Source organism: Nyctibius grandis, chromosome 3 (assembly GCF_013368605.1).
Source record: "Nyctibius grandis isolate bNycGra1 chromosome 3, bNycGra1.pri, whole genome shotgun sequence".
Classification (NCBI taxonomy): domain Eukaryota; kingdom Metazoa; phylum Chordata; class Aves; order Nyctibiiformes; family Nyctibiidae; genus Nyctibius; species Nyctibius grandis.
In genome coordinates this window covers 248219-271639 of record NC_090660.1, presented here as the reverse complement: position 1 = coordinate 271639, position 23421 = coordinate 248219, and the positions used below count along the sequence as shown (strand labels likewise).

Sequence of the window (23421 nt, the reverse complement as noted above, 5' to 3'; positions counted from 1 at the left end):
GGCTGGTATTTTATATTATACACCTTAAGAATAAACATCTGCATTGAAACAGGTGGCTTGAAAGAAAGAGAAGGAAGGAGAACAAAAATGTTATTGAAAGGCTAAAGGACTGTTCTGACAGAAAGATCTTCATCATGCTCAATTCTGTCAGCTTCAGATTTGCTTTTCAGATGTTTGGCATAGCTGTGCTCACCTGTCCAAACACCTCCTCGTTCACTGTGAAGGTGAGATCCAGGATATCTGTGATGTTGTTATCCTTCATCCACTGCAGGCTCTGATGGAACTCCTCATCCAGGTACTCCAAATCGCTTAAATCACATGGCCTGATTGCGAAACAAGACAAAAAGCTGTAGCTGAATATGACCCCATGACTGCTGGCAGATGACTTACTGCTAAGAACGTGAACAGATTTCTGCTGGAGATCCAACATACAGCTGGTGTTTGTTTGGGTTTGTTAACATCAAAGCCTGTTACACAGACCCTCTTAAAGCAACTCCGCAACTGTCTGCGCTGCCTGGCTGGGCTCAAGGCCAGGTCTGCTGGCTGCCTGCACTGTTTGCTGTCGGAAGGCACCCCTGGGGCTGGATTTCATGGGACTCTTCAGGATGCCCTGCACTGCAGAGCACGTGCTGACCTTCAGTCCGGAGGGGCTCACCGTGCTGGGCCTGGCTGCTTCCATGTCCCTATCCTCCTCCAGAGGAGCACACAGACTGACACAAGGCAGACCAGGCAGCCTAAACTTCTGCTCATAAGGAGTCGGCCTTGTTTGCTGGAAGGGCAGGTGGATGCCACGAGTAGTCTGGTTTCAAATCCCCTAAGGGGGCAATAAGGATGCAGGGAGCACTCTAGGCTTCAGGCTGTTTCCAGACTAGCTCAGATACAATATAGATATGAGTGGTGGAACCCCAGCAGTACTCATTGTTAAAAAAAATTAAATTAAATACAGTTACAGAACTCAAAGGACGGTTAAGACAAACATCTTTGCTGATTTGGAATCATCCTAAATCATACACTAGTTTAGCTAAGCTTTATTCTGCTTTTTGTCATTTAACAGCAGTCTTGACTTACTACTTACGGCTTTTCTTATTGCTATAGATTTTATGTACCTTGTCTTATTGCAGTCTATTAATTAATGAGAGACAGATTGTCAATTAAAGTTAACCTTATAAACTTGACATTGAAAGTAATATATTCCTGGTAGCTTCTGCTTACTAGTGTAAAAGACAGTAGAAGACCAACACAAAACGTTCACTGTTTATCTCTACATTAGCATTCCTCATTAATCTGAGTTGTGTTTAGAATGAAAGCCAGGATCACTGTTTCTGCACGGTTTCTGCACGGCTGCACGCTCATACTTACAGCCTCAGTAGTGCTTTGTAGAACGGCCGTGTGAAGAAAGCATCCAGCAGGTACTGATGAATGAGAGCAAGGCCAAGAATGCGACCGCTGAACCTGAACCTGTGACATAAAAGTGGAGAGCAAATGAAGGATAACTCAAGACTTCAGCAGAAAACATACTATCAGAACAGCTGCAAGGGACATCTGGTGAATCGGTACATCCAGTTTCTGACTGGTTACAACCCTTCCCAAGGTGGGGCTTTAAAGTACTTTAGAAGGGTAGCGAGTTGACTTCATAGCAGGGAAACTGAAGTTCCAATAAGCTAACTGTTGTGACCAAGGACACACATTAAAATCAGTATCTGAAGCTCAGGCAAGCTGTCCCCACACCACCTTCTGAATGCTGATGCTCAGCTGTCTTCAGTATTTACACACTCTTGTGCTTATTTCTGTTTTTTACGAACAACTCCTAGTCCTGCTCCAAGTACACTCAAATAGTGCCCTGCCCATTACAATCTATGATCTATGATGATAAACTGTTTAATTTTTCTTTCTGTGATTTCTCTGTGACTCACTAGATATTCTTACATCAAATCTGGTTTTAAATCAGACAAAAAAACACAGAACTGGTGTGAGTCCAGGTGAGCTGACTGACATCATAGTAAAGTTTTATTGCACAAAAGATGAGAAACAGATCAAAAAGCCAAGAAACCATTCCTTCCACTACAGGAACCAGTGCAGAGACCCTTCCTGCATACGAATGAAACACGAGTCTCACTGTAATAAAAGCGGCGCAGAATATCCGTTCAGTCACCTTTGTGCTCACGGGACAGACCAACAAGTGCTTGGTGTGTCAAACGGGGCACAAATAGCATGCTGCGGGCCCAATTAGCATTTACATCACTGCAGGAGCTGCCCCAGGTGCCCTGCACCCAAGAAAGGTGCTTATGACATGCAGCTGCCTGGTAACAAAGAGTGATTATGTTACCTCCTCACAGCTGTTCCACAGCAGCAGCAGAGGCAGCTGCTGGGTCTAGTCAGGACCTGCTCCACTTCACTTGTGCTCCAGCGCAATGTTTCCAGCACACAGCAATGAAAAGAGGGGGGCTGACACAATGAGAGCACAGTGGAAGCCAGACAGCTCAACTCCCAGAGGTGCTGAGCCTGTAATCCATCAGTTTTACAGCACCTTCAGGATCTATAATCAAGCCCATTTGTCCTCAATAATGCATGTCGGCTTTTCTGGGTTTGTTCTTCACCATCCCCCTTCCCCCATCCATCCCTATAGATTTTGAAAACGAACACTGAATGAAAATACTACGAGCACTGCGTGTTCCTCACCACAACGCTCACCCCACGGCTAGCTGGCTGTGTGCAGGGCCGGGCAGAGCCACTGGAGTAATGGCAGGAGCCATGTGGAATAAAGTAAAGCTGGAAGTCAATGGCCAAGAAGTCTCAGGGATTTGGGAACACTGTTTCTGCTAAGGAATTGCTTGAATGTGTGAACAGCGTCTGTTTTCTCCTTGCTGCTTGTATCCCTTCTGTACCCCTGCATGGCTTTGAGGGCATTCGTGCAAAGCTGGTGTGAAAGGGTAGCGCACCTACACCAAGGGGTTTGCAATCACGTTACGAGAGCAGTTAATGGCCAGTTCAATCTGACTCAGCACCTTACAGCAGAACCGTATCAAACCATCCGAAGGCCACGGGCAGTGTTTCTGTGGGAAAGGAGTAAGTGTGGGGGGTCAGCTGAACCACATGTGGGCAGAGCAACTCTAGGCTGCGTGGTCCTTCAGACTGGCCTTGCACTTGCAGCCCTCTGGGACACACCAGGGCTCGCTCGAACTGGGGGCCTGACTGCGGTTCCACAATCCCAGCCCTTGCAGTGGTACTGTGTAGGAAAACAAATCCAGGACTAACTGGTCTGGATAAGGAGATGAAATAATTAACAAGACGTTGCCACTCCTGGTGCCTGTCCATACAATGGACAAAAACCTACGTTGCAGACTGTATTTCTTGGCAGCTCCACACCACCCCAGCAGACACGGTGACCAAAGCACGTGAGCTCTCCAGCCCACAAACCCTTCCTCCCCTGCACAAAGCTTTGGTATCTCTGCAGAGACTTGACATACCTGACTCTCTGATCTGAGGAGTGGTATAAGAGAAGGTCCTCTGGCTGGACAGGGCCTGGGACCATAGGTGACACCGCTTTGGTCCAGCAGTGCCCTGAGAAACAGGGACTGTCGTAAGTCCATGGACACCCATCAAAAAGGAGGCGTTCGCTACTGTCCTCAGAGGACAACGACACAGTCCATACAGTCCATCAAGCTGCCACCACAATCAGCCAAGTGTAACAGTCCCACTTAAAATACATCAAAACTTACAAAAAAGCAACAAGAAGCAAACTGCCCTCCTCACAAAAGCCAGGTAAAACAAACCCAGACTTCTGTGTTTATTTCTTCCCGAAGGATTTAGAGCTTGGGCGAGACAGTCCCTTCAGAAAAAACAAGTTTTCTTGACAGAAGAAGTAGCACAAAGGTAAATCCTGGCTGGAGGGCACATACCTTCCTTAAACCTGACTTACATTTATCTTCCCAAGAAGTGTAAAATGCTTGTTCAATTCCTTCCTAGCAGCAAAGATAGCTTTGGGGAGGTGGGGAATGCAAGGCCTTGCTCTGGCCCTTTCTTCCAACACCCTTCCCTTTCGGAGATAATGACTGAGTCCGAGTAACGTGCTCCAGGAACAGTGGAAAGAGAGAATTAACGAGCAGGAGAGCTGATCTGGTTTGCCTGCCTACTGACACCCTTCTCCACTCAAGAAAAGGACACTGTGTGCCCCTGCTTTCTGGTTTCAAACACCACCACTCTTTCACCCGTTTGCAGACGTCTCCACACTACCCAGCTAACTGCCTTCCCTTCTGGAGGCTGCAGGTGCCCCCAAACAGCCTGTGTTCACAACAGCAAAACAACAGACTCGTTCTCCTCAGTGTGACTCTCTGCAGACCTACTGCATTTAATTTAATTAATTTAATGCGCTCTGGTCCTTATCATATAGCAGCAGAGTGAGGCAGGACCCATAGTAACCCATAGTTAAGAGTTACAGGGCTCTCTCTCAACTGGCTGACCGAATGCAGCTCTACTTTATATGATGGAGAACGATGTACCTCGACCAAAGTGTAATCTGGGTGTACGGAGGAAGAATGGTTTTTGTCATCCTGCAGGGGATGCTTTGGTAACCGTGCCTGGTGGGCTAAATTGGCCATGGTATGAGAAACTTTACATCCTAAAGAGAGGAAGCACCTGATGGGATTAAAAAGATGACTGAAAACCTTCCAAACCTTATCTCACTCAAACACATCAGCTGGGTTTAACTGTGCCCTTCTTGAGGCAGTAGCTTGTGAAAAAATACTCAAAGGGCTCAAGAGAGATGAATATAACATGGTTCAGATCAAACTTGAAACTGTCCTTTTCCTTTCACGAGACCACTGAAAACTTGCTTTCATCTGTAAGACAAATTTACACATTCTGTTGCACCAGTTTTAAAGCTTTTGACTGTTTAATGGTGCAGATAAACTTTTGGCCACCTGAAAGACAAGCTGAACACATGAGGCTGCGCTGCGGCACAGGATTTCTGCCCTTGGCAGCTCTTCTGATGCTTGGCAGGCGGATGGGGCTGGAGAGCCAATTAGCCCTTCCACAGGGGGAGAGGCTGGACCTGATCTCAACCATTATTAGATACCAGAGAATCTAAAAAGGGGAAAGTATTTAGAAGGGCCCAGTGATGGGGAAGGCTTCACTCTGAACACGCATCTTATTTGGTAACAGAGAATTCAGTCATGAAACCCAAATTTTTAAGAAACCAGGCATCATCATGGGTTCCTCATGTTGTGGTACAGCTTGTTTTAAAGGGCAGTTAAAACCTCCATTGTTATGAAGACACTTGTGAGCATCCTGAAGGCCAGGAGCTACCAATTAGAGGAACTAAAAATCCATTCTTATAGCCCAAAATATTGTGATTTGGGGAGGGGACACACACACACACGACACACAGAGCAAAATGTAGTTATTAATGATTTCTGAATTTTGGTGAAATCACCAGCACTAGCACTTTTTAAACAAAGAACAATTAATTTTTCTTTAAATGCAAGGAAGTTCTAAGAATGTGTATTTTTAAAAAAAGCTGACCAGGTGGTTACAGCAGCTCTGCCTGGCCTCACGCACTATGGATTTTAAGCAGAACTGGCAGCGTGTCAGGCAGATGCACCAGAGGTGTGTGTCTGTCTGCTGGCAGCACATATCCTGGAGTTGGCTCAGTGCAGGACACGACCAACGCGTCCTGTGATGAGCTACATCTACAGAGCACTAACCTGGCAGCAGATCAGATCATCTTTACACAACCTTGGCAGTGGATCAAGTCCACACCCCGATCAGCCTTCATTAACAAATGCCTTTCTTCAGTTTGGTGTGCATCTTTAACCCCTCCTCACACAAATGACAGAACACTTGAACAGATGATGACTTGAACTTGATGACGTGCAGCCACGTGTTGTCAGAGAGGTTACCCACACGGGCTGGGACAGCCAGCGCCGCTCCCTTTATCTGACTTGCATCTGCAAACCTGGCAGGCTGCCTCTTTGCCACCGGGTCATTTGGTGCTGGGGCAAATTTGCTCTGCGTATCTGCAGGCTCAGAGGTGGACACCGTGGCATTCCAGCACAATGCCTCTTCGGTTCAGGAATCTGATGAGCTCAGGTGTCATTAATATGAGAGGAATGGCTCTTACAAAGGGCAGGAGACAGAAGTCCACGAAGTCTCAGCACATTAAAGAGAAAGGCAAAATAATTCCTAAATTAGTCCTGGAATTATATATTCTAATATAAGGACCAATAAGATTATTTTTGGTTCATTTCCTTTTCTTATATTCTTCTTATGAAGAAGTCTCAGAGAGACAAAGATACGACATTGGGTCACCTATCCATGGCATCTTCCAATGTTGCACTGAGGACTTACCCCACCTCTTCCCATATCTAACCACACTGGCACCCCACCTGAGGATGGGCTCTGCATCCCCACACACTTCTGAAGGAACGGTAAGGATCCACCTGACCAAGTTCTGTTGTTGTTTTCTTTTTAACCTCCCTTGAGTTATGTTCTAAACACTGAAATGCATCTTATCTCATCTATGGTCAAAACTCATCCCAGGTTATCAGACAGTTAACAGTTTTTAAGGGCAATCTCCATACTTCCTCATTATGAAACCATAGAAAATTCTGTCAGGTAAGCTTCATTTTCCGTCCATTTTCCAAACTCAAACTGAAAGGAAACATTTAGGAGTGCTGACATGGAGTAACTCGTTGTGCAGATTTGCAGCCTGGAAACTGATGGATGTTAAATAGTTACAGTCTGCAGGGATTTATCCCCACGGCCCCTGCAAACATTATTGGGACTTAGTAGAGGATACATTCTACTCAGAGCCAAGGCATTTAGTTCAGGCATCAAAAGATGAAGGAGCACATTCCATGAATCCCTCTTTGATAATACTCTGCTTACTATTCCTATAAAACTTATGAGGTTTAATTACATTTTAAATGAAATCTGTAATACTCGTTTAAGCACTGGCCTTTCCTAAGTAGCCCCGACTGTAACGTGTATGGAAAGTGGAACAGCCCAGCAGGCCTTGCAGATTGCCATAAAATACAAAGAGGGTGTTCAGAGATGTGTGAAATATGTGTGCATCAGCCAAGAACTGGAATTAAACAAGAAAAAAAAAGGATGAAAACTGATTTTCAGAGAGAAAAGCAGCCTGGTACAGATGAACTTCCATTAGGCTTCAAATCCTGAACTGGTGATTGTCCTCAGGTAAAGACCTACAGGAGCGAGCCTCCTCTCGCCAGCTGCCTTTAGATACTTTTACTATTGCTGGGCACCCTGAGCTTCATATTATGAATGTGTTTATGTGAGTCAACCTCTCAGTTTATTACTAAATTGTGCATAAATTTCCTGCTGCAAAGGCCAGTGCAATACTGCCACGCCAATAAGTGCTTGCCTTACTTTTGTTTTCTGGATCTATCTGCAAACAGAACACAACATTGCTGTTTCTCAACACTAAAGAGTAACCACATGAAAAAGAGCTGCTGCTCACACATGATAGAAACGTGGACTATCCACGTCCTAAATCTCTGAGCTCATGTACCCTGAATTAGCAGCTAAACCTCAAACCATTCCTGAAGCTTAATTTACCAGTAACTGAAAAACAATGAGATAATACAAACCTAATTGCTTCCTTATTCAATGTAATCAAACTCTTCAAGCCTTTTACTTGTCTCTAACCTAGCTACCTTGCACGTTCACTCAAAATGTCTTTTCATCTTCCTTACACGCTGGCTATACCCACCACAAAAGAACTGTCAGGAAAGGTTAAAGGACCTGTGTCACAGGGAAAAAAGCATGATTTTTATCAGGAAAGCTGCAGGCTATTCTGCTTTATCCAGAAAAACGAGGGGCAAAAATAATGTAGATAAGGGAAATTCACAGCACAGACTGTATTTTTGACTGGCAGATCTCAAAGCAGCTTACAGAGATCAGTGCCAATATTTTATTTGACAAATGGGAAAACGTAAGTAGTAAAATGACTTATCTGATGTTATCCAGAAAACAAGTGGTAGAGACAGCAATGGAATCGCAGTCCTCAGAGTCTCAGCTCCATTTTAGCTGTTTAGTCCATTTGACATTTTTTACTTTCTGACCTTCTCTAAAACGATATGTAATTTTGTGAACCAGCTCTAGTTTATGATCAGCTCCTTATGGGTCAACTCAGTCTGATGCTTTTTTGACTTTTCCTTTATGAATCTTTCCAATACAATTAAATAATTCCAGTCTCTCGTTTCCAGAATGCAAGTCGTAAGTCACAATGTAAAAACTTCCTTCCATCAGACACAAGATACTGAATTTACAGTTCTGTACTCTTGTTACTAATTACATTTTTTTTTCATAAAGGGTGGACAGGTCAGGATTTTTCTCATCCTCCATAATTTTATTGAGATTTTGAAAAATATTCCTTTTCCAAGTTGGGGCAAACTGACAAACTTGCCATTGCCCTTCTCCCTTTAAATACATTCAGATCAGATCAATTTAAATCTTTAATCTTCCATTTTTCTCCATGTTAATGTATCGCTAAGGTAACATACTGAAAAGAAGAATAATCTTCAATGGACAAATGAAACTTCTAACTTTCCAAATATCCCAGGGAGAGACCTACACAAAGAGAAATGCCTTTTCTACTCAAAAATACCCAAAATGAATGTGGGTGATTTCCTGAGAACAATTCTGGTCCACAAATAGCCTTTCCAGCCTTGCTTTTGATGTAGGAATTGTGTTTAGTAATAAAAAAGGTGAGCTGGGGAATTTCTGCACCTGCTCTGACTTTTCTTTACCTTACCGAAGGCTGAATAAAATGCAGTGAGAAATAAGGAGGGGCAAAGACAACTGAGCAACACTTCACAGTGACAGCTCAGCCTTGCCGTTCCAGAGTGGCTACAACAAGAGATGGGAGGACATTCCTCATTCCCTGGGGGTTTTTTGCCACCACAAACACACACACGGTCACTGCCCACCCTGCTGCTTCCCTGCAGACCCACACGCTCCGAGACAGGGGGGATTTTACCCTCTTCTCCTCTCCCACATGCAAGGTGGAGACACCATAGAGAACTTCATGTGGAGCCTCCCATCTCTGGGCAAATCTAATCCGCAATGTTGCAAAAGGCTGAATGGCCTTAAGGCAAGGGAAAAAAAACTAAAGATGGCTTTTGTAAAAACACAACCAAACAGACCATCCGCCCTTCCCTCAGACCAAACTCTAATTATGGAAGCAGTGTTAGACACTAGGAGATTCAGAGAAAAGGAGGAGAGACTGTGACAGACGTCCCTTCTTTCAACCCGTGTGACATTGCCATTCAGATCCTCAGAACACCTTGAAATAAATCCTCCAGTAAGAGACTGAAAGTCAAGAATAAGGTAAAAAAAAGCAGAACCTTTTTCTTTTAAAAAAATGGTTGCTGTAGAAGTTCAGTTAGGGAGAATGGTTTTTTTCTCCTTCACTTTGGTTTGCCTTTAATCTTCCAGTTCCTCCTGACCCTTAATAAATAATTAACCAGCTGTTGAGGCAGGCTCTATGTGCTATAGTCATACATCAAACTTAATAGGAAAATCAAAGTTTACTTAAGTCCAGAAGGCATCGAGAGAGATCACAGCACAGCCCCAAGAAGGCATTTCAGCAACATACCCTTTGCACAGAGTGAAAAGGTCTTATAAAATTATTTCAGCTGAATATTTATTTTAATATCATTCTTGTCCAGAAGATTTACAATAGTGCTTGAAAATTTCTCATGCGAACGTAATTTATTTAAAATAAGCTATTGCTAGTAATTAAAATTTATAGCGTAATGTAACATTAAATGCTTTGGGTTTCTATGGTGCCTTTCATCTGAGCATTTCAAAGCAGTTCAGGGCATTAGTGCACATCAAATGGATTTCAAGTGGATTACATACTAGGAAACCTCTTCAGATGGAAACTGAGGCAAAGAGGTAACCATCTCATTCCAAAACCAGGTGAATGTTGCGGGATGCCCACCCTGGGATGCTGTATCTGATCTGATTTTTAAGAGAAGGATTTTTCAGCGTTTAGAATAAACAGGTCCCTTCAAGATGGTTGCAAACTCCTCCCCCAAACACAGACCCACACAACTGGCCCGTCTGAACCCTGAACCAAACTCAGTGTTTCTGACTCCGTTAACAGGACAGGTGTTGGGCCATACGTAGGTTGCCTGCCACAACAGTTGAAGCACTGAAGTTAAAGAGATAAATGAGTCATTTGGGCCACACATTCCCCAGAGCTGCTTTCAGTTGGTGAAGAGGAGTAACGGCTGTTGCAGACCCCGTGCTTAGATGCTGTCACTACATTTCTCCACAGTTTCTATAAAGAGCCACAGAATGTGCCTAAATCCGTCGTATGAGCTGGTCAGCGTCGGAATACAACCCATGAGGTCATGAGGCAATTTGTCACTTTCTTTAAAAAGGTTTTAATTGAAATAAACCATTCTCTGTGTAGCAGGGTTAGCGGAGCGTTGTTACCTCCAGTGCTGTCTCTGATGGCCCCACATTACCACACTGCAACAGCTCCGGTTCCTCCTCCACGTCTCTGCTAGCATTTCCCACACTTCGCAGTATCTCCAGTTTACCCCCTCTGCTTCCCCTGAGCTTTCACAGCTCTCCCTCATGTCCTTGAGCTACTGAGCAAGATGGTACAGCTGTTTGGCAGCCTGTGCCTGTGATGGACCTGTCATCTTGCTTGTGCCAACTGGCCAGTTGAGAGGCCAAACAAACCAGGGAACTTGAGCTCACCAGCACAGGCACATCTAAGGAAATGAGGTTAAGGAAACCAACCAAGCTCTCTAAGGAGAAAGGACAGCAGCCTCAGGCTGCAACATTCTTAGTTCTTCTTGAGTTTATTAAAACAAAAAATAGGAAAAACAACACCCTGCCTTCTTTGGCATGGTTTGAGATGGGTAGTGATGGTTATGTGGTTTCTTGTTTACACGAAATAAATAAAAGGGAAGGTCAGAGTCTGGCTGGGGGTACACCCACACAGCACCGTCCAGGCTAAGGGGGCTGGCTCTACCCACGTGCCAAGACTGCCAGAGCACGTAAAAGCCATCAAGGCAGTGCCAAGCCTGAAGTAATCAGGGGACCTGGGCCGCTGGGTCTGACTATATCATCATTTTTGTGGTCTTCAGTAGGGTTCTGCACAAAAACTTTACTCACAAGTCTTCAACTTTCTAGTAAGGTTCTGCTCAATAATGTATTAAATTTCATTTAAAGAAAAACAAACAACCAAAACACAACATCCATTCTGAGATGGGTACAGAGCGCTCAGTATGATTAGCAAGCTGTAAATACCTCTAAGATAACTGTGACACTGGGGTACTGCTCTCTGCCTGCATAAATGTCACAGCAAGGTCTGCAAATGCCTAATTGTTAAAAAACCCACACTGTCATTAATTTGCTATGAAAACACAGAAAAAGATGTTTCCAGTTAGCATCCCTCAGATCTCCAAATGAGTGTCTGTGAATGGTTTTATCTGTATGGGCCATCTGGTCTTCTGTGAGGAGACTGGGCTGCTTTTTGTATTTCTGGCTGTGGTTCAACATTTACAAACATGCAACGAACTAAAAATTCAGAAGTAGATGATGTGAAATGGATTGCTGGGGCGAGTCAGATGAACGATCAGGCAAGTGATCTGGGCACAAAAAGTCTGGTGCTGTGAGCACAGTGCTGCCTCTCGAAGAAGGGTGCATTGCATTATCTTACTGGATTGCTCCTGGGGGCAGGACTGCTGTGAAGGAGAACTGGCCAACTCAAAGACATGAAAAAGAGAAACTGGATTTCCACCTGACAGCACTTTCTGAACACCGTGCTTTGTGAATCAAAAAGGCAACGGAACTTTTGTTGTCACAATCAAATGAAGTACTCACAGCAGGAAGTGAAAGTTCATGAGAAAATACTGAGAATTGCTTTATTCTAAGAAGTAGAACTTCTTATGTGACATTACGATGACAGCCAAATCATAAACATCTGAAATGAGCAGCCAATGAACAATGAAACAGCCAATATTCAATCAAACCTTAGGTATTCAAATCAGAGACAGAGAACTTTCACCCCAGTGAAAAAGTATCTCTGAATGTCCTCGAACATTGGGCATCCCAGACCTCAGTGCTTCAGCGCTGCAGGGAACTGAAAATCCCTCTACAATCTTTCCAAGGACTGTGAGGAGGGAGAAAAGTGAGAAGCTGATGTGGCAAGCTGTGAGAACTCAGCATTTTGGAGCTGTACTGAACATTACACTTCTAACTTTGTGTGAGGTTGTAATAGAAACATTTAATACTCCCCACTACTCTGTCTCTCAGAATACTGAGCAAACCCTGAGCAGGATTTTTCAGTGACTCACCCTACTTCAGTTGCCCAAAATACCTGACCAAGAGCAAAGGCAAAAAATATCCTTTCTGGGCTAAACCATATTCTTTCCACTGAAATAATACATAGCAGCTGCCACCACATTTTGCCCACTTACTTGGAGAAGGGCAAACTGCCTTAGGTGGGGGTGTACGCAGTATTTTAGAAGATGTTTTCAAATATACAGGCAAAGAGCCAGACACATTACCTAGATCAGACAGAATAGCTCAGTCCTGGCACGGACTAAAAGCAGCTCTTCTGGCTATGAGCTTCAGGTACATCCTGCAGCATGCAGATAAAAAGGTGTATATCAAATGTCTTGGGTCTAGAGCTATAACTGTGTCCTTTCAGATACAGGGGGATTTAAAATAATTTTGTAAAGTTTGAAAATGGGTGATATCTTATTTTTTGTGTGTTCAGCAGGCACATATGTTAACTGAAGGAAAAAGTCTTATTCAATGGAAGCTTGCAGGAAAGGTGTTAAATCTCAGTTTCTCCATAAATGAGAAATATTTTCCAGTCATTAGGTCTCTTTCTTAACTTGGCATACACACAACCACTCTGTGCTTTGATGTGCTCTTTTTGGACTCAGAATGCTGTTTGTACAAAGAGCAAGGCATGAAATAAGCCACTAACAGGGGCAGAACTGTAACTTCTAGGCCAGGGGAAAAGAGCAGCGTATTTCTCAATTCTGCCAAGATGAACCAACACTTCACATCTTTGCATCTTCTTGTATTTACCTCAAACTCGCCACTGTTCGCTTAAGGAAGAGAAAAGGTAAAATAATTTTGAGGGAATTTTTTTGCTAGCCCTGGTTCTTAATATAGCCATTTCTGGAAAGGTCTTGCAGAGTTACTGTACAGAACAACATGCCAAGGGTAGATTCCTCATAAATGATCAGCCCCACAGCACCCAAAGGCACACAGTTCAAGAAATCTGCAGATCTAACCCAACTGTGGTTGTGTGGTTTTCATGATGGACATCAAACTCCAAGCTTTGAACAGACTATGAATATTAATTATCTGTGACCCTGGGACTCTCAAAACTGACTCATCCTTCTATGTTAGCTGATGTCTCATAACAGATTTGGCAACAGGAAAATAGCCTTTATTTCTTGCATGTTAGAGGGAGGAGGCTCTTTTGGAATCATATCAATAAGTAAATCTGAGAAACAGAAGTTTTAGCACTGAATTTGATGAGAAGGAAGTTGGAGAAAGACTGAGAACTTCAGAAAGCCCCATTCCTCATGGACAAAGAACGACAAGCAAGTTAGCACAGTGCCCTCAGAGAAGTCAGCCTGTAAAGCCCTTATGGGAGAACCGTACTCTTCAGGTTTTAAAAAGCTTGGTCCAAATCCTATCCTAGCTGGCTCCACAGCCTTCTGAACACAGCACTCCAGGGTTACACATGAACAGCTGAGATCACACAGCACAGCATAAAAACATTTAGAATGTCTAGATATCTACAAGCCAATCATGAAACCTACCGGGCTAATTACAAACTGCTGGTCACAGCCAGTTATTTCCATAACAGGTTCAAGAAGCATTTCCAAGCACTTACTGGATTGCTTATCTTTCCCTTGGGTCCTGCAATCTTGCCCTATTTACACCACTTTATGCACAAACCTCTTCCTTCATAGCATTTACTTCCTTCTGCAGGCCAAGGGACTTCATTCCTCTTTCCTAAAAAAACAAAACCAAAAATACCCAAAGCCCAAATAACATTCTGCATACAAGAGGCCTGTATAGATACGTGTAGTTGGAGAAATATTACCCTAAGTGTCTCACTGCTACTGATTTCCGAAGTTAAATGCTAACTGCTACAGAAAATCCTATCAGGTGTCTTTCTGCTGTTCTATATGCCCAGGATACCTTTAAAAATCTGCCTCTGCCATGCTGAAATCTCTCCATGAACAGAAGCATAAAACGAGGGGATCAAACAAAGTATTTACCAACTTTTTTGCATCAGAATTTATTACTTGAGAAAACTATGGCTGAACATTTTGCCACAACAGTATTTATCAGATAAGAGTCAGGGCCTGTTTCAAACACTACTGAGATAACAGGGCAACACCACTTCTGGAGAAAGGGGCCCGCATCCAGCTCACAGTGTGAGCAACAATGATCATGGGTTTGCACCTGCCTAAGTAGTCCTGGGGCCTCAAATCAAAACGCATCCTCACAAACAGCCTCCTAAACCAAAAGTTTATCCATGCTTAAGCCAAAGAAAGGACTGCATTTCTTCTGGAAAGCCACTGCATAATGTCTAATTAACAGGATTTCAGTGGGAGATGGACAAGCTGTAAGAACTAAGCCGCTCTCTTCCTGCTGATAACAACACAGAAACAGTTTCAGAGACCATGCTAGGTCAGGGCCCTGCAACACCCCCTTTTTTTCCCCTGCAACCTTAATAGAGGTGAGGGTGCAACCATTTAGTTGTTCTTGATCGCCTGCCTGCTCTAGAACAAAGCAAAGCAGGACTGTTCACAAGAATAGAAGGGCATGTGCTATCTGCAATTTAAAAGGGGCCTGAACTGCCTTCCAGTTTAGAAAAGGACCTCTGAGAGGAGCCAGCGAGACTGGTTAGACAAAGAAGAACATCACAGGAACAAACCCCCGTGGCAGTATTTCTTTGACACAATGAAATCCCACAAGGGATCAAACGACGCCCAGGGCTGGCAGCCCGTGCTCCACTGCACCACATCTGAACCTACCAAAGGGAAACAGCTCCCAAAGACAGACACATCTGGAGGCAGATAGAAAAATGAGGAGATCTCAATATGCATTCAAAATTTTTGATAAAGAAACAAGATCAGCACCTTGTCTGTTTGCACACGTACTTGGTAAGGTGATGGACCTGCTTGCTCTGCTGGCCTTGCCACACACAGGCAGGGACACTCTGTCAGGGGAGAAAAGGGGAATTGCTTTCCCTGGGCCTTTTTTAAGGCCTGTAGTAGGAACAGAGCAGCAACGTGGCTCTTGGAGAACACTGTACAGCTTCCAAGCACAATGCTGCTTGATGCACAGAAAGACCACACTTGCTATTCTTAGGGACGGACCCAGGATGAAGCAGAACTCTTCTCCCTGTCCCTTTCCCATTCACACAGAGGTACACAAACATCAAAGTAACGCAAGCAGGATATTTTAATAGTGGTATCTCACCACGACTCCTTTTTCAGAGCCCGCTGTTGTAGTTACACTTACTCACTCTCTTCCTTCTCCCAAGGCACTTCCCACTTCTTCCCAGCAAAAGCAACGATATTTGTATCTAGTCTAAACTGGCAGATTTTGTGTTTTGCATTTCCATTTCTGTACTGCTCTAAAGGGATTGTTCAGTTCTGCATAAAACGTCCTTACCATTCCAGGTGATTCTCGACAAAGGCAGACATGGGGCTGATCTGTACAGTGTACGTGTCGTTGGCTGAATACTCAAACAGCCCGTAGTAGGGATTGAAGAGCTCCTGAGACAGAAGGAAGAAGAATTCTCGGGAGGGGCCACTGTAGTCCAACCTAGAAAGGAAAAGGTAAAAAAGATAAAATGAGGCTCATTCCCCTTTGAGTGAATTTTCTGGGTTTTGCCTACGCTGGCTGCTGTCCAACACCTACCCCTGCGCAGCCAAGTGTGTCTAACATGGGGTATCTCCCCTCTCAAAACTTGATTCTGAGCCCTGAACAAGTCACAATACTGAAACCTCACCAGCATCCAGGCTGACCTGGGAGGAATCATCACTCAGACACAACCCTGAAGTAGTTTCTTTTCCTTTGTTCCAAAGGCTTAGTAGATCAGAGGTACAAAGCTCAGCCCTGAAGCAGAAATCACCCTCACTCTCCTACACTGAGATGTAACCAAAGATAGAATCTAGCCCCAGGAGTAGAGATTTTTTCTTAGCTACAGGTATAACCTACAGGTCAATGCTGAACCAGACCAAGTCCCAAAGAACTGTTGCTCTTAAGATAGAATGGAGATTCCTCAGTTGTTCCATCCAAGCTCTTCTGCTTTTCTGATAGTTTCAAACACGTGTCGTACACCTTAAGCTGTGCTTTGCTGTTGCATGATTTTGCTCTGTAGAGTCACCTTTTTCCCTTGTCTTTTTTTAACTCAATTTCTAAATCAAGCTGTTTCCAATTATCTCAACTTGAAAAAAAAAACCACAAAAAACTCAACTGTGATGGATTTATTAAAGCCAGATCATCCTCTCATAATGGTAGGTAGGTTTTTCAATCTAAAATAAATCTACACGTAGCCATATGAACAAATGATTTGTAACCATATATCGTGTGCCAAAAGGTTTTTCTGAGGTGGGTACTATTCCTTCTACTTAACCAATGTAAAGGAAGTGGAAAACTGCAGCTGGACCCAAATGCTCTGTATCATGTTTGAAGTTATGGAAGCATAACCACAAGGGGTTGAATGATTGATTTGTGCAACTAGAAAGATGATAAAGGGCAGGCTGGCCCGTCCTCCTCTGTTTTACATCTGGAGGTTAAGTACTTTTCTCTGAGCTGCTTTAGTTCTAGGATCGTGTGGTGAGACTAAAGCCACAACAGCAAAAGAGGATGGTAATAAGCCCACACGAACCACGTAGCAGATCTGGTTCAATGTACATTAGAATAGTGGGCTAAGCCTGCTGATGGCTGCAGTAAAGGACTACAAACACCTGCCTATATTCAAAAACCTCCAAGGAGATACTAGCTATTGCATTGCTGCACAACACATTATCTCATCATAAAGCCTTCACGGTTCATTTCCAATGTCATTTTAGCTTTGAAACACGTGAGATGCTGTGCCCATAGAGCATCGTGTGGCTGTACAGCATCAACCCTTCTTTTCAGTAGGGAACTGGTATCTTGGAGTCCCTCCAGCAGAACGTATATTAACATTAAACAGCAGGAACCCTGGGGGGATGTATCTTCAGATGTAAATGAATCAGTGAAGAATGAATGAATTTGCAAGTCAAATTGGTTTGTAATTTCTCCTGAGGGTAGCATGCCACAAGAGTAAAAGTTATTAGAGATGTTGGGAAATCAACATGACTTTGTCCAGTGTTAGCATACTAGAACGCTGTTCCAAAAACACAAACTGAGGCATGCTGCATGTTTGTGCTTTACTTGCCAGCCAGAGGCAAACCCAGCTGTGAAAGACAACCTCTGTTAAATAATAACGAATCCATGGAGTGTAAAAATAAGAGTTAAGAAAACTCCTGACACTGAGGTCATTCAGTGACTCTCTTTGAGACTGGTGACTTCTCTTTTCCACTGGACCTAACACATCCCCAGACAAACCCAGCTCAGCAGAAGCTCTTCACTGGACATGCCACCTCAGAGCTGGTAGTGTCAGCAGTTGTTGGACATGCCAAGAGCTGCCCCAGAGCCTTACTGTTCTGGCACCTTTGGAACTGAAATCCTATCCATGGGGTTGTGTTATTTTTTTTTAAGAAACTTTATGTGCCAAGGTATTGAAATATGATTCCAAGCCCTTGTTATATGGAACACTGGAAATATGCACAGTGGTCTTTCCAGTATAACAGCATGTGGATTAAGCCTCAATTACAGTGTAGCTCTTGAGGTGAGCCAGGGTGGCTTTGGAAGGTTCTGTTTAGGTTTGGAAACAAAAGGTCAGGGGTTGGCTTTAATCGTGCAAGAATGGCTCATGGGTTTGTAAGGCTGGCAGAAAGTCTCCTGAGAAAAGGCCTTCTCAAGAGACTTCTGTTACTTTCAGCTTCCAACCGGGTGAATTAGGCTGTAAGGACTGAACAGCATTCACGTTCCTCACTTCAGCCAGAAACAAGAAGTCCACACATGGATAACAAATGATCATTAGATGGCCTGCAAAGCAAAAACTTCTGAAGCAAAACCAGATCCATTTTGAAGAGTTAGAGTAATGAATGGGACCCTAGTGATAGCCCTGAGCCTGATTCAGTATGTAAACACGGGCCTGTAGTTCAGTTCTGCCTTCCAGCCAGTCAAAATACCCACGGCAACAAGATGACATTAGATTTAACCACTTAAATTGTCACTTTCAGACATCTAGATGGAAAGTGCTACAGGAAAATGAAGCATTATTGCTATTGTTATTTTTAACAAATGTTTGAGCTGATTAAGATGAATCACTTACTCAGAGGTAAAACAAACCCAAAGAAACATGACATAACAACAGAGCCTCTGTCAACTCCGTGTTTTGCAACGTAACAGCCACTTCAAAACTGACAGCATGCAGTGGTTCCCTACCCTTCCTCGCCAACAAACGTGACGTAGAGTTTGTTCCGCTGCAGCTCCTTGCGGGAATATGCCATTACCTGGTTGAAGGTGCCTTCCAGCAAGTGGTCACGTCGTATAATTAACCTGCAAAGCGAGGCAAAAACAGAGATCTGATGACTGAGTCTTGTGTGAGCCTGTGAGGCTGAAGGTGAACAAGAGCTGCCAAAGAGAGATGTTCATTCTCGAAGGAGTTAATGAAGTTGCATCTACTGGTGCACATGCTACTTGACTGTTACGGGTTTTGAGTGAGTTGTTGCATTAGGCTTTTCTCTGTGCCTCAAAGGTGAATTTCTTCACAATGCTGTGATCAGTTCAGAGTGTTGCTCTGCTGAAGACTCTCTGTAACGCCCTCTACGCACAAATCTGTATGGTAGCAGGGGCTGTGAGTTTCCTGCGTACATGAGGTCACCGCTTTCTGGGATTAGGCCCAAACTCCTCCTGGATTTAATCCAGTGAATGCCCCAGTAATCACTGCTTCTGTAGCAGGGCAAGCAAAGGGAGTATCAGCCTCTATTTATACAACACACCTCTCACTTCCCTGCCAACCTCTAAAACAACTTAATGAATAGCACATTTAAACTCCATCTGTGCAAGAAATGCTTCTTGTTCATATTTCATGGACATTTTAAGACAGACCTTCTAAAATGGATTTTGTGTTTTCCCTGAAGCCACTTAGCAGGACACCGAAAGGGTTAACCCACAGCTAGGACTTGCCAGCTCTGTAAGAATATTTTGATGATGATGTTTGCCTGGAATTAATTGCTTGGCTTCATATTTTTTTTTTCCCACAACAGATGTCATTTGGTAGGAAGCCAACCTGATGCATAAATTCAACCAGATGCCCAGGAAATACCTTAGAAACATACAGTCCTTTGGCCAAGTTGGATAACTAGACCGAGCACAAGTAGGTACAGACTCAAAAGCCAACTAGCAAGATGTCTGGAAAGCAAACTCCACAACCAAGTGACAGAGATCCCCAAATACACGAAGAGAGGCCCAAATCTCTCCAGTTCAACTCCAGGAGGGCTACCAACACAAAGAACTTTTGTAGGGTCATACTCTAGTCCTGAGTTATACTGACATGTAGATCCAAAGGATTTGGAGTCTCTCCGCCATTACAACGATGTAGCTGTTAATCTCTGGTGGACACTTGCCTGAATGGATGATTTCCCTACCAGCAAATAACAGGTAGGAATACCAACATCCCTGTTAAATAGGCAGGGAATGGGAGTGTAAGAGAATATGAATCTCTACGAAATAAAACTTCCACACAAAAGCCTCTTGAAGGTCACTCTTTTGCAGGATATACTAAGATCTTCTCTCTCTCTGATGGTTCATGTACAAAATGCAATCTCTGGTGCGTTTTCCTTTTCAGTGTCTTCATTCATGGACAATGATAAGAGACAAAGCTACACCATGTTAGACTATTTGAGTGACTTGTCATAATACTCACTTAATTTTACCTGGACCTTGCCCATACCCTTTGGCTTCAAGTTTTCGATAGAAATTGCGCAGCTTGGCTTCAAAGTCCCTCCTGTACGGAGAAGGTGCTCTGGCACTCGCTCGCTGCAGCCCTGGTGGGAAAATGAACAGCGTCCTGAAGTCTAAGGGGCTTTAAATTCTTCCAAATCATGCAGCTGATGTTTCCAGACAGCACTGGCTAACAAATGCATTAGGAACTTTTTACAGGTATACGCTGTACTCAGCATTATTTTTGTTCTACTCGGCATTAATGGAGTTGTAAGTTCCTATAATTCAGTGATTTCACTGACTCCAGGGGCTAGATCTTCTTCACTACAAGAATTGTTAAGCTCACCTTCTGTGTGCCTTTGTGTTGCCTCAGGCTTTACCTGGGATTGATCTGAATGGAAATTCAAGGATCAGAAAGGCACGAGACAGACTGACATGCATCTCTCCCACTCACGGTCGTTGGTATTTAGGTTTTCTTTCCCTTCTGTACTTTTAGGAGATCTCTCTTCTCTGCACTGGACAGGTCTCCTTCCTTGGCAGGGTTACACCTCTGGAGCTCAAAGCGCCCCAGCCAAGCTGGGCATCGGGTTTCCCTGCGTTAATCTGATTGTATATTAAACACTTCCAGCTATCAGCACAAAACCCCTTTGCGGCATCCAGAAGGATTTCTGTCAGCAAGAAATGCTACGTTTTCCTATTATGATTCACACATACAACAGATTTTTAGCAATTAGGAACCTGCTTTGTTCTGAAGTCTGATTAGTCCTTTTGTGTGAACAAGTGCCACGCCATAAAGGGTCAAAGAATGGATCCAGGAAATCCCATTTCCCTCTCTCATTACAGAAAACAATAAAAACAAGCCACTTCATGAGAAATCTGGCACAAAATCGTCCACAGGAAGGCAAAAAAAAAAAAAAAGGTAAAAAAAAGAAAATCATGTTTAGTGAGAGCACAAAGTATTTCGTTGCCAGGAGGGAAGGACATTACTAATTGTCTCTGCTGATAAAACGAAAGGCATATTTACATGCAGTGCAAAGAGAATCCCTTGCAACACTTCTGATAGACTTTTTCCCCCCAGGACATAAAAGAATGGGTGTTCTCGTGGGCTCTGTAACCAGTGGCAGAAATAAGCAAGCAGACAGTACGTTGCCAGAAATTCATATTTGCCCTTCTTGTGTTTTCACAAGAACAGGTAAAGACCAGGGCAGTTCTTTTAACATTCTGCTAAGTCATGTTCTCGCCAAATACCTAGATTTTTGTCTTGCAGGAGACTTTTTATGATCTGTCCTGATGCAGAGGAGAGGAGCTGTATTAATGGTGTTAAAACTCACTAATGAAAATAAGACATTCTGACAAAACACTGTCCTCCTGTAGACAAGAGCTCAGCATTTAACTTCTTCACATCAAAAAGCATTTCAATTTTCCACAGCCACCTCTGAGATTTGAATGTCTCTTGTCCATTAATTTTGTTTGAAACAGTTAATTGAAATGAATGTTTAAAAAGCTCAGCCAAAATGGATTTATTTAGGTCACGTTTCTGTCGATTCTCTCAAAACGGCCACTGGACACAGCCATGCAGTGAGACTGGGTGGGGGCTGTGTATCTTGGCAAAGGGGAGACAGGAGCTCCTCAAATTTCTACAGCATAAACAATAACTCCAGAGACAAACCACAGCTGGAAATAACCTCCCCAGACAGCATGTCTTTGTGGAAAGTATGTTTCCTGTCAGACCTAAGTCAATGGGCTCAACATGGGAGGTCAGCCTAGATGATCAAGATGATCCCCTCAGGTCTTAAAATAGATGAGTCTGAATCTGCCCCGTTGTATTTATTAGGAGAAACACCACAAATACAAGATTTGCTCCATTCCCTCACCTGGAGAATTCTGGGGTGACGAACACGGTGAGCAGCGAGGAGAGAAGCTGTAACCAGGGTGGAAGGCAGCCTGCAGTGGTATGTAGGACATGATATCCTCTTCAAAAAGGCTGCATGGGAAAAGGGACACGGAGAGGTTTGGTTCACATTCTTCACGTGAAGGAATGCAAATATGCAGCATGGTGCACGTCTGCTGTGGTCATAAGTCTGGGTACATCTCCAAACCCACGGATTCATAAAACCCACAAGGCATGGTCACCAGTAACAAAGAAGAACAAAATGAATTTTACAGACATTTCGTGCTAACACAATGACTCAATCTACTGACAGAGAGTAAAGATTGGAGGCTATGCAGTGAACAGGGACAAGCTCAACATGTTCGAAGTGAGACACAAACATACATGCATCTGTCTCCCAGCCTGTTTTTCTTGGGTCACACATCTTCATACAGCTCAGCTCTTTGACCATTTGGATTAAGCTGATGGGAGTAAGTTGTAAACTTCTGCATTAGGCAGTGCTGTACAGCATACCAAACCCACCTGGGCAATGCAATGTTCTCCATGTAAGACCAAGACAATAAAATAAGTCCTTATCTGTGCTAACCGAAAGCAGCTAGGACCTACAGAGCAATCTCCCTGGTCCCAGCAAAAATCAAAGCCTTATCTCGTTACCCAGACAATGCTCACTGCACTACGTCGAGGTTTCATTAGTGTGACACGGCCCTGCGTGTGTGGGGAGCACTGCTGCAGCAACACTAGCAATTTAATAAGCAGTTACATTATTTACTTGTACTGAGAAAGACATGTTTTTTTCCTCTCTAAAAAAAACCAAAACCAAGAAACAAGAATTTTTCCATTAAAAGGAAACATTTTGACCTGATTTTGTTTTTATCTGCTCCTTGATGGTAACAGCTGTATTGATTTTGCTGGCTGGGGATGGAGCTGCCTTCCAGGAAGTCAGAGCTGACAGATACACGCTGCCTGAATTTTTTAGGTGACTACCAGTAGCAATGAATCCTATTCTAATTACTAATGACCTGGAAGATTTCACAAAATCTTTTCAATTACGCTGAGAAAGAGCCAGCCAGCTTCTCTGGTACCACAAGTAACGACATTATGCTTTTGATCAAACTCATTACCTCAGCAGAATCACTAAATCTGCATCACAGGACAACTTTTCAAGCCCATGTGTACCCTCTGTACGAATGTAATGGATCTTCTCCCTGAAACATAAATGACATTATTGACAAGAGAAGAAAGAAAAAAAAAAAAAGAAGAAACATGCCATTATCAAGGCATGAACTATGCACAGAGTTATTATTCCTTGGTATTTTGCCAGTTCCTGTTTCTCTCCTTACAAAAATGGCAAACATCTTAACTGCCTGATTCATTTTCTAATGTCACTAAAAAACTTGCAAAAAAGAATCTATTCATATCACTCAGCTTCCTGATCCAAAAGCAAGATATTTTATATCATA

At 43.4% G+C, this 23421-nt stretch overlaps 1 protein-coding gene across 5 annotated transcripts in view; it reads right to left on the bottom strand.

Moving 5' to 3' along the window:
* The window catches only part of HECW1 (HECT, C2 and WW domain containing E3 ubiquitin protein ligase 1), a 257027-nt gene that overhangs the window by 14157 nt on the left and 219449 nt on the right, over positions 1–23421 (bottom strand). For all 5 annotated transcript variants that reach the window (XM_068396194.1, XM_068396192.1, XM_068396195.1 and 2 more), the window contains 7 exons: positions 23083–23166; positions 21945–22054; positions 20054–20174; positions 18571–18684; positions 15700–15852; positions 1360–1458; positions 194–323 (listed from right to left, as the gene is read on the bottom strand). In XM_068396194.1, coding sequence (XP_068252295.1) covers positions 194–323; positions 1360–1458; positions 15700–15852; positions 18571–18684; positions 20054–20174; positions 21945–22054; positions 23083–23166 — 811 coding nt within the window. The remainder of the gene's footprint in view (positions 1–193; positions 324–1359; positions 1459–15699; positions 15853–18570; positions 18685–20053; positions 20175–21944; positions 22055–23082; positions 23167–23421) is intronic.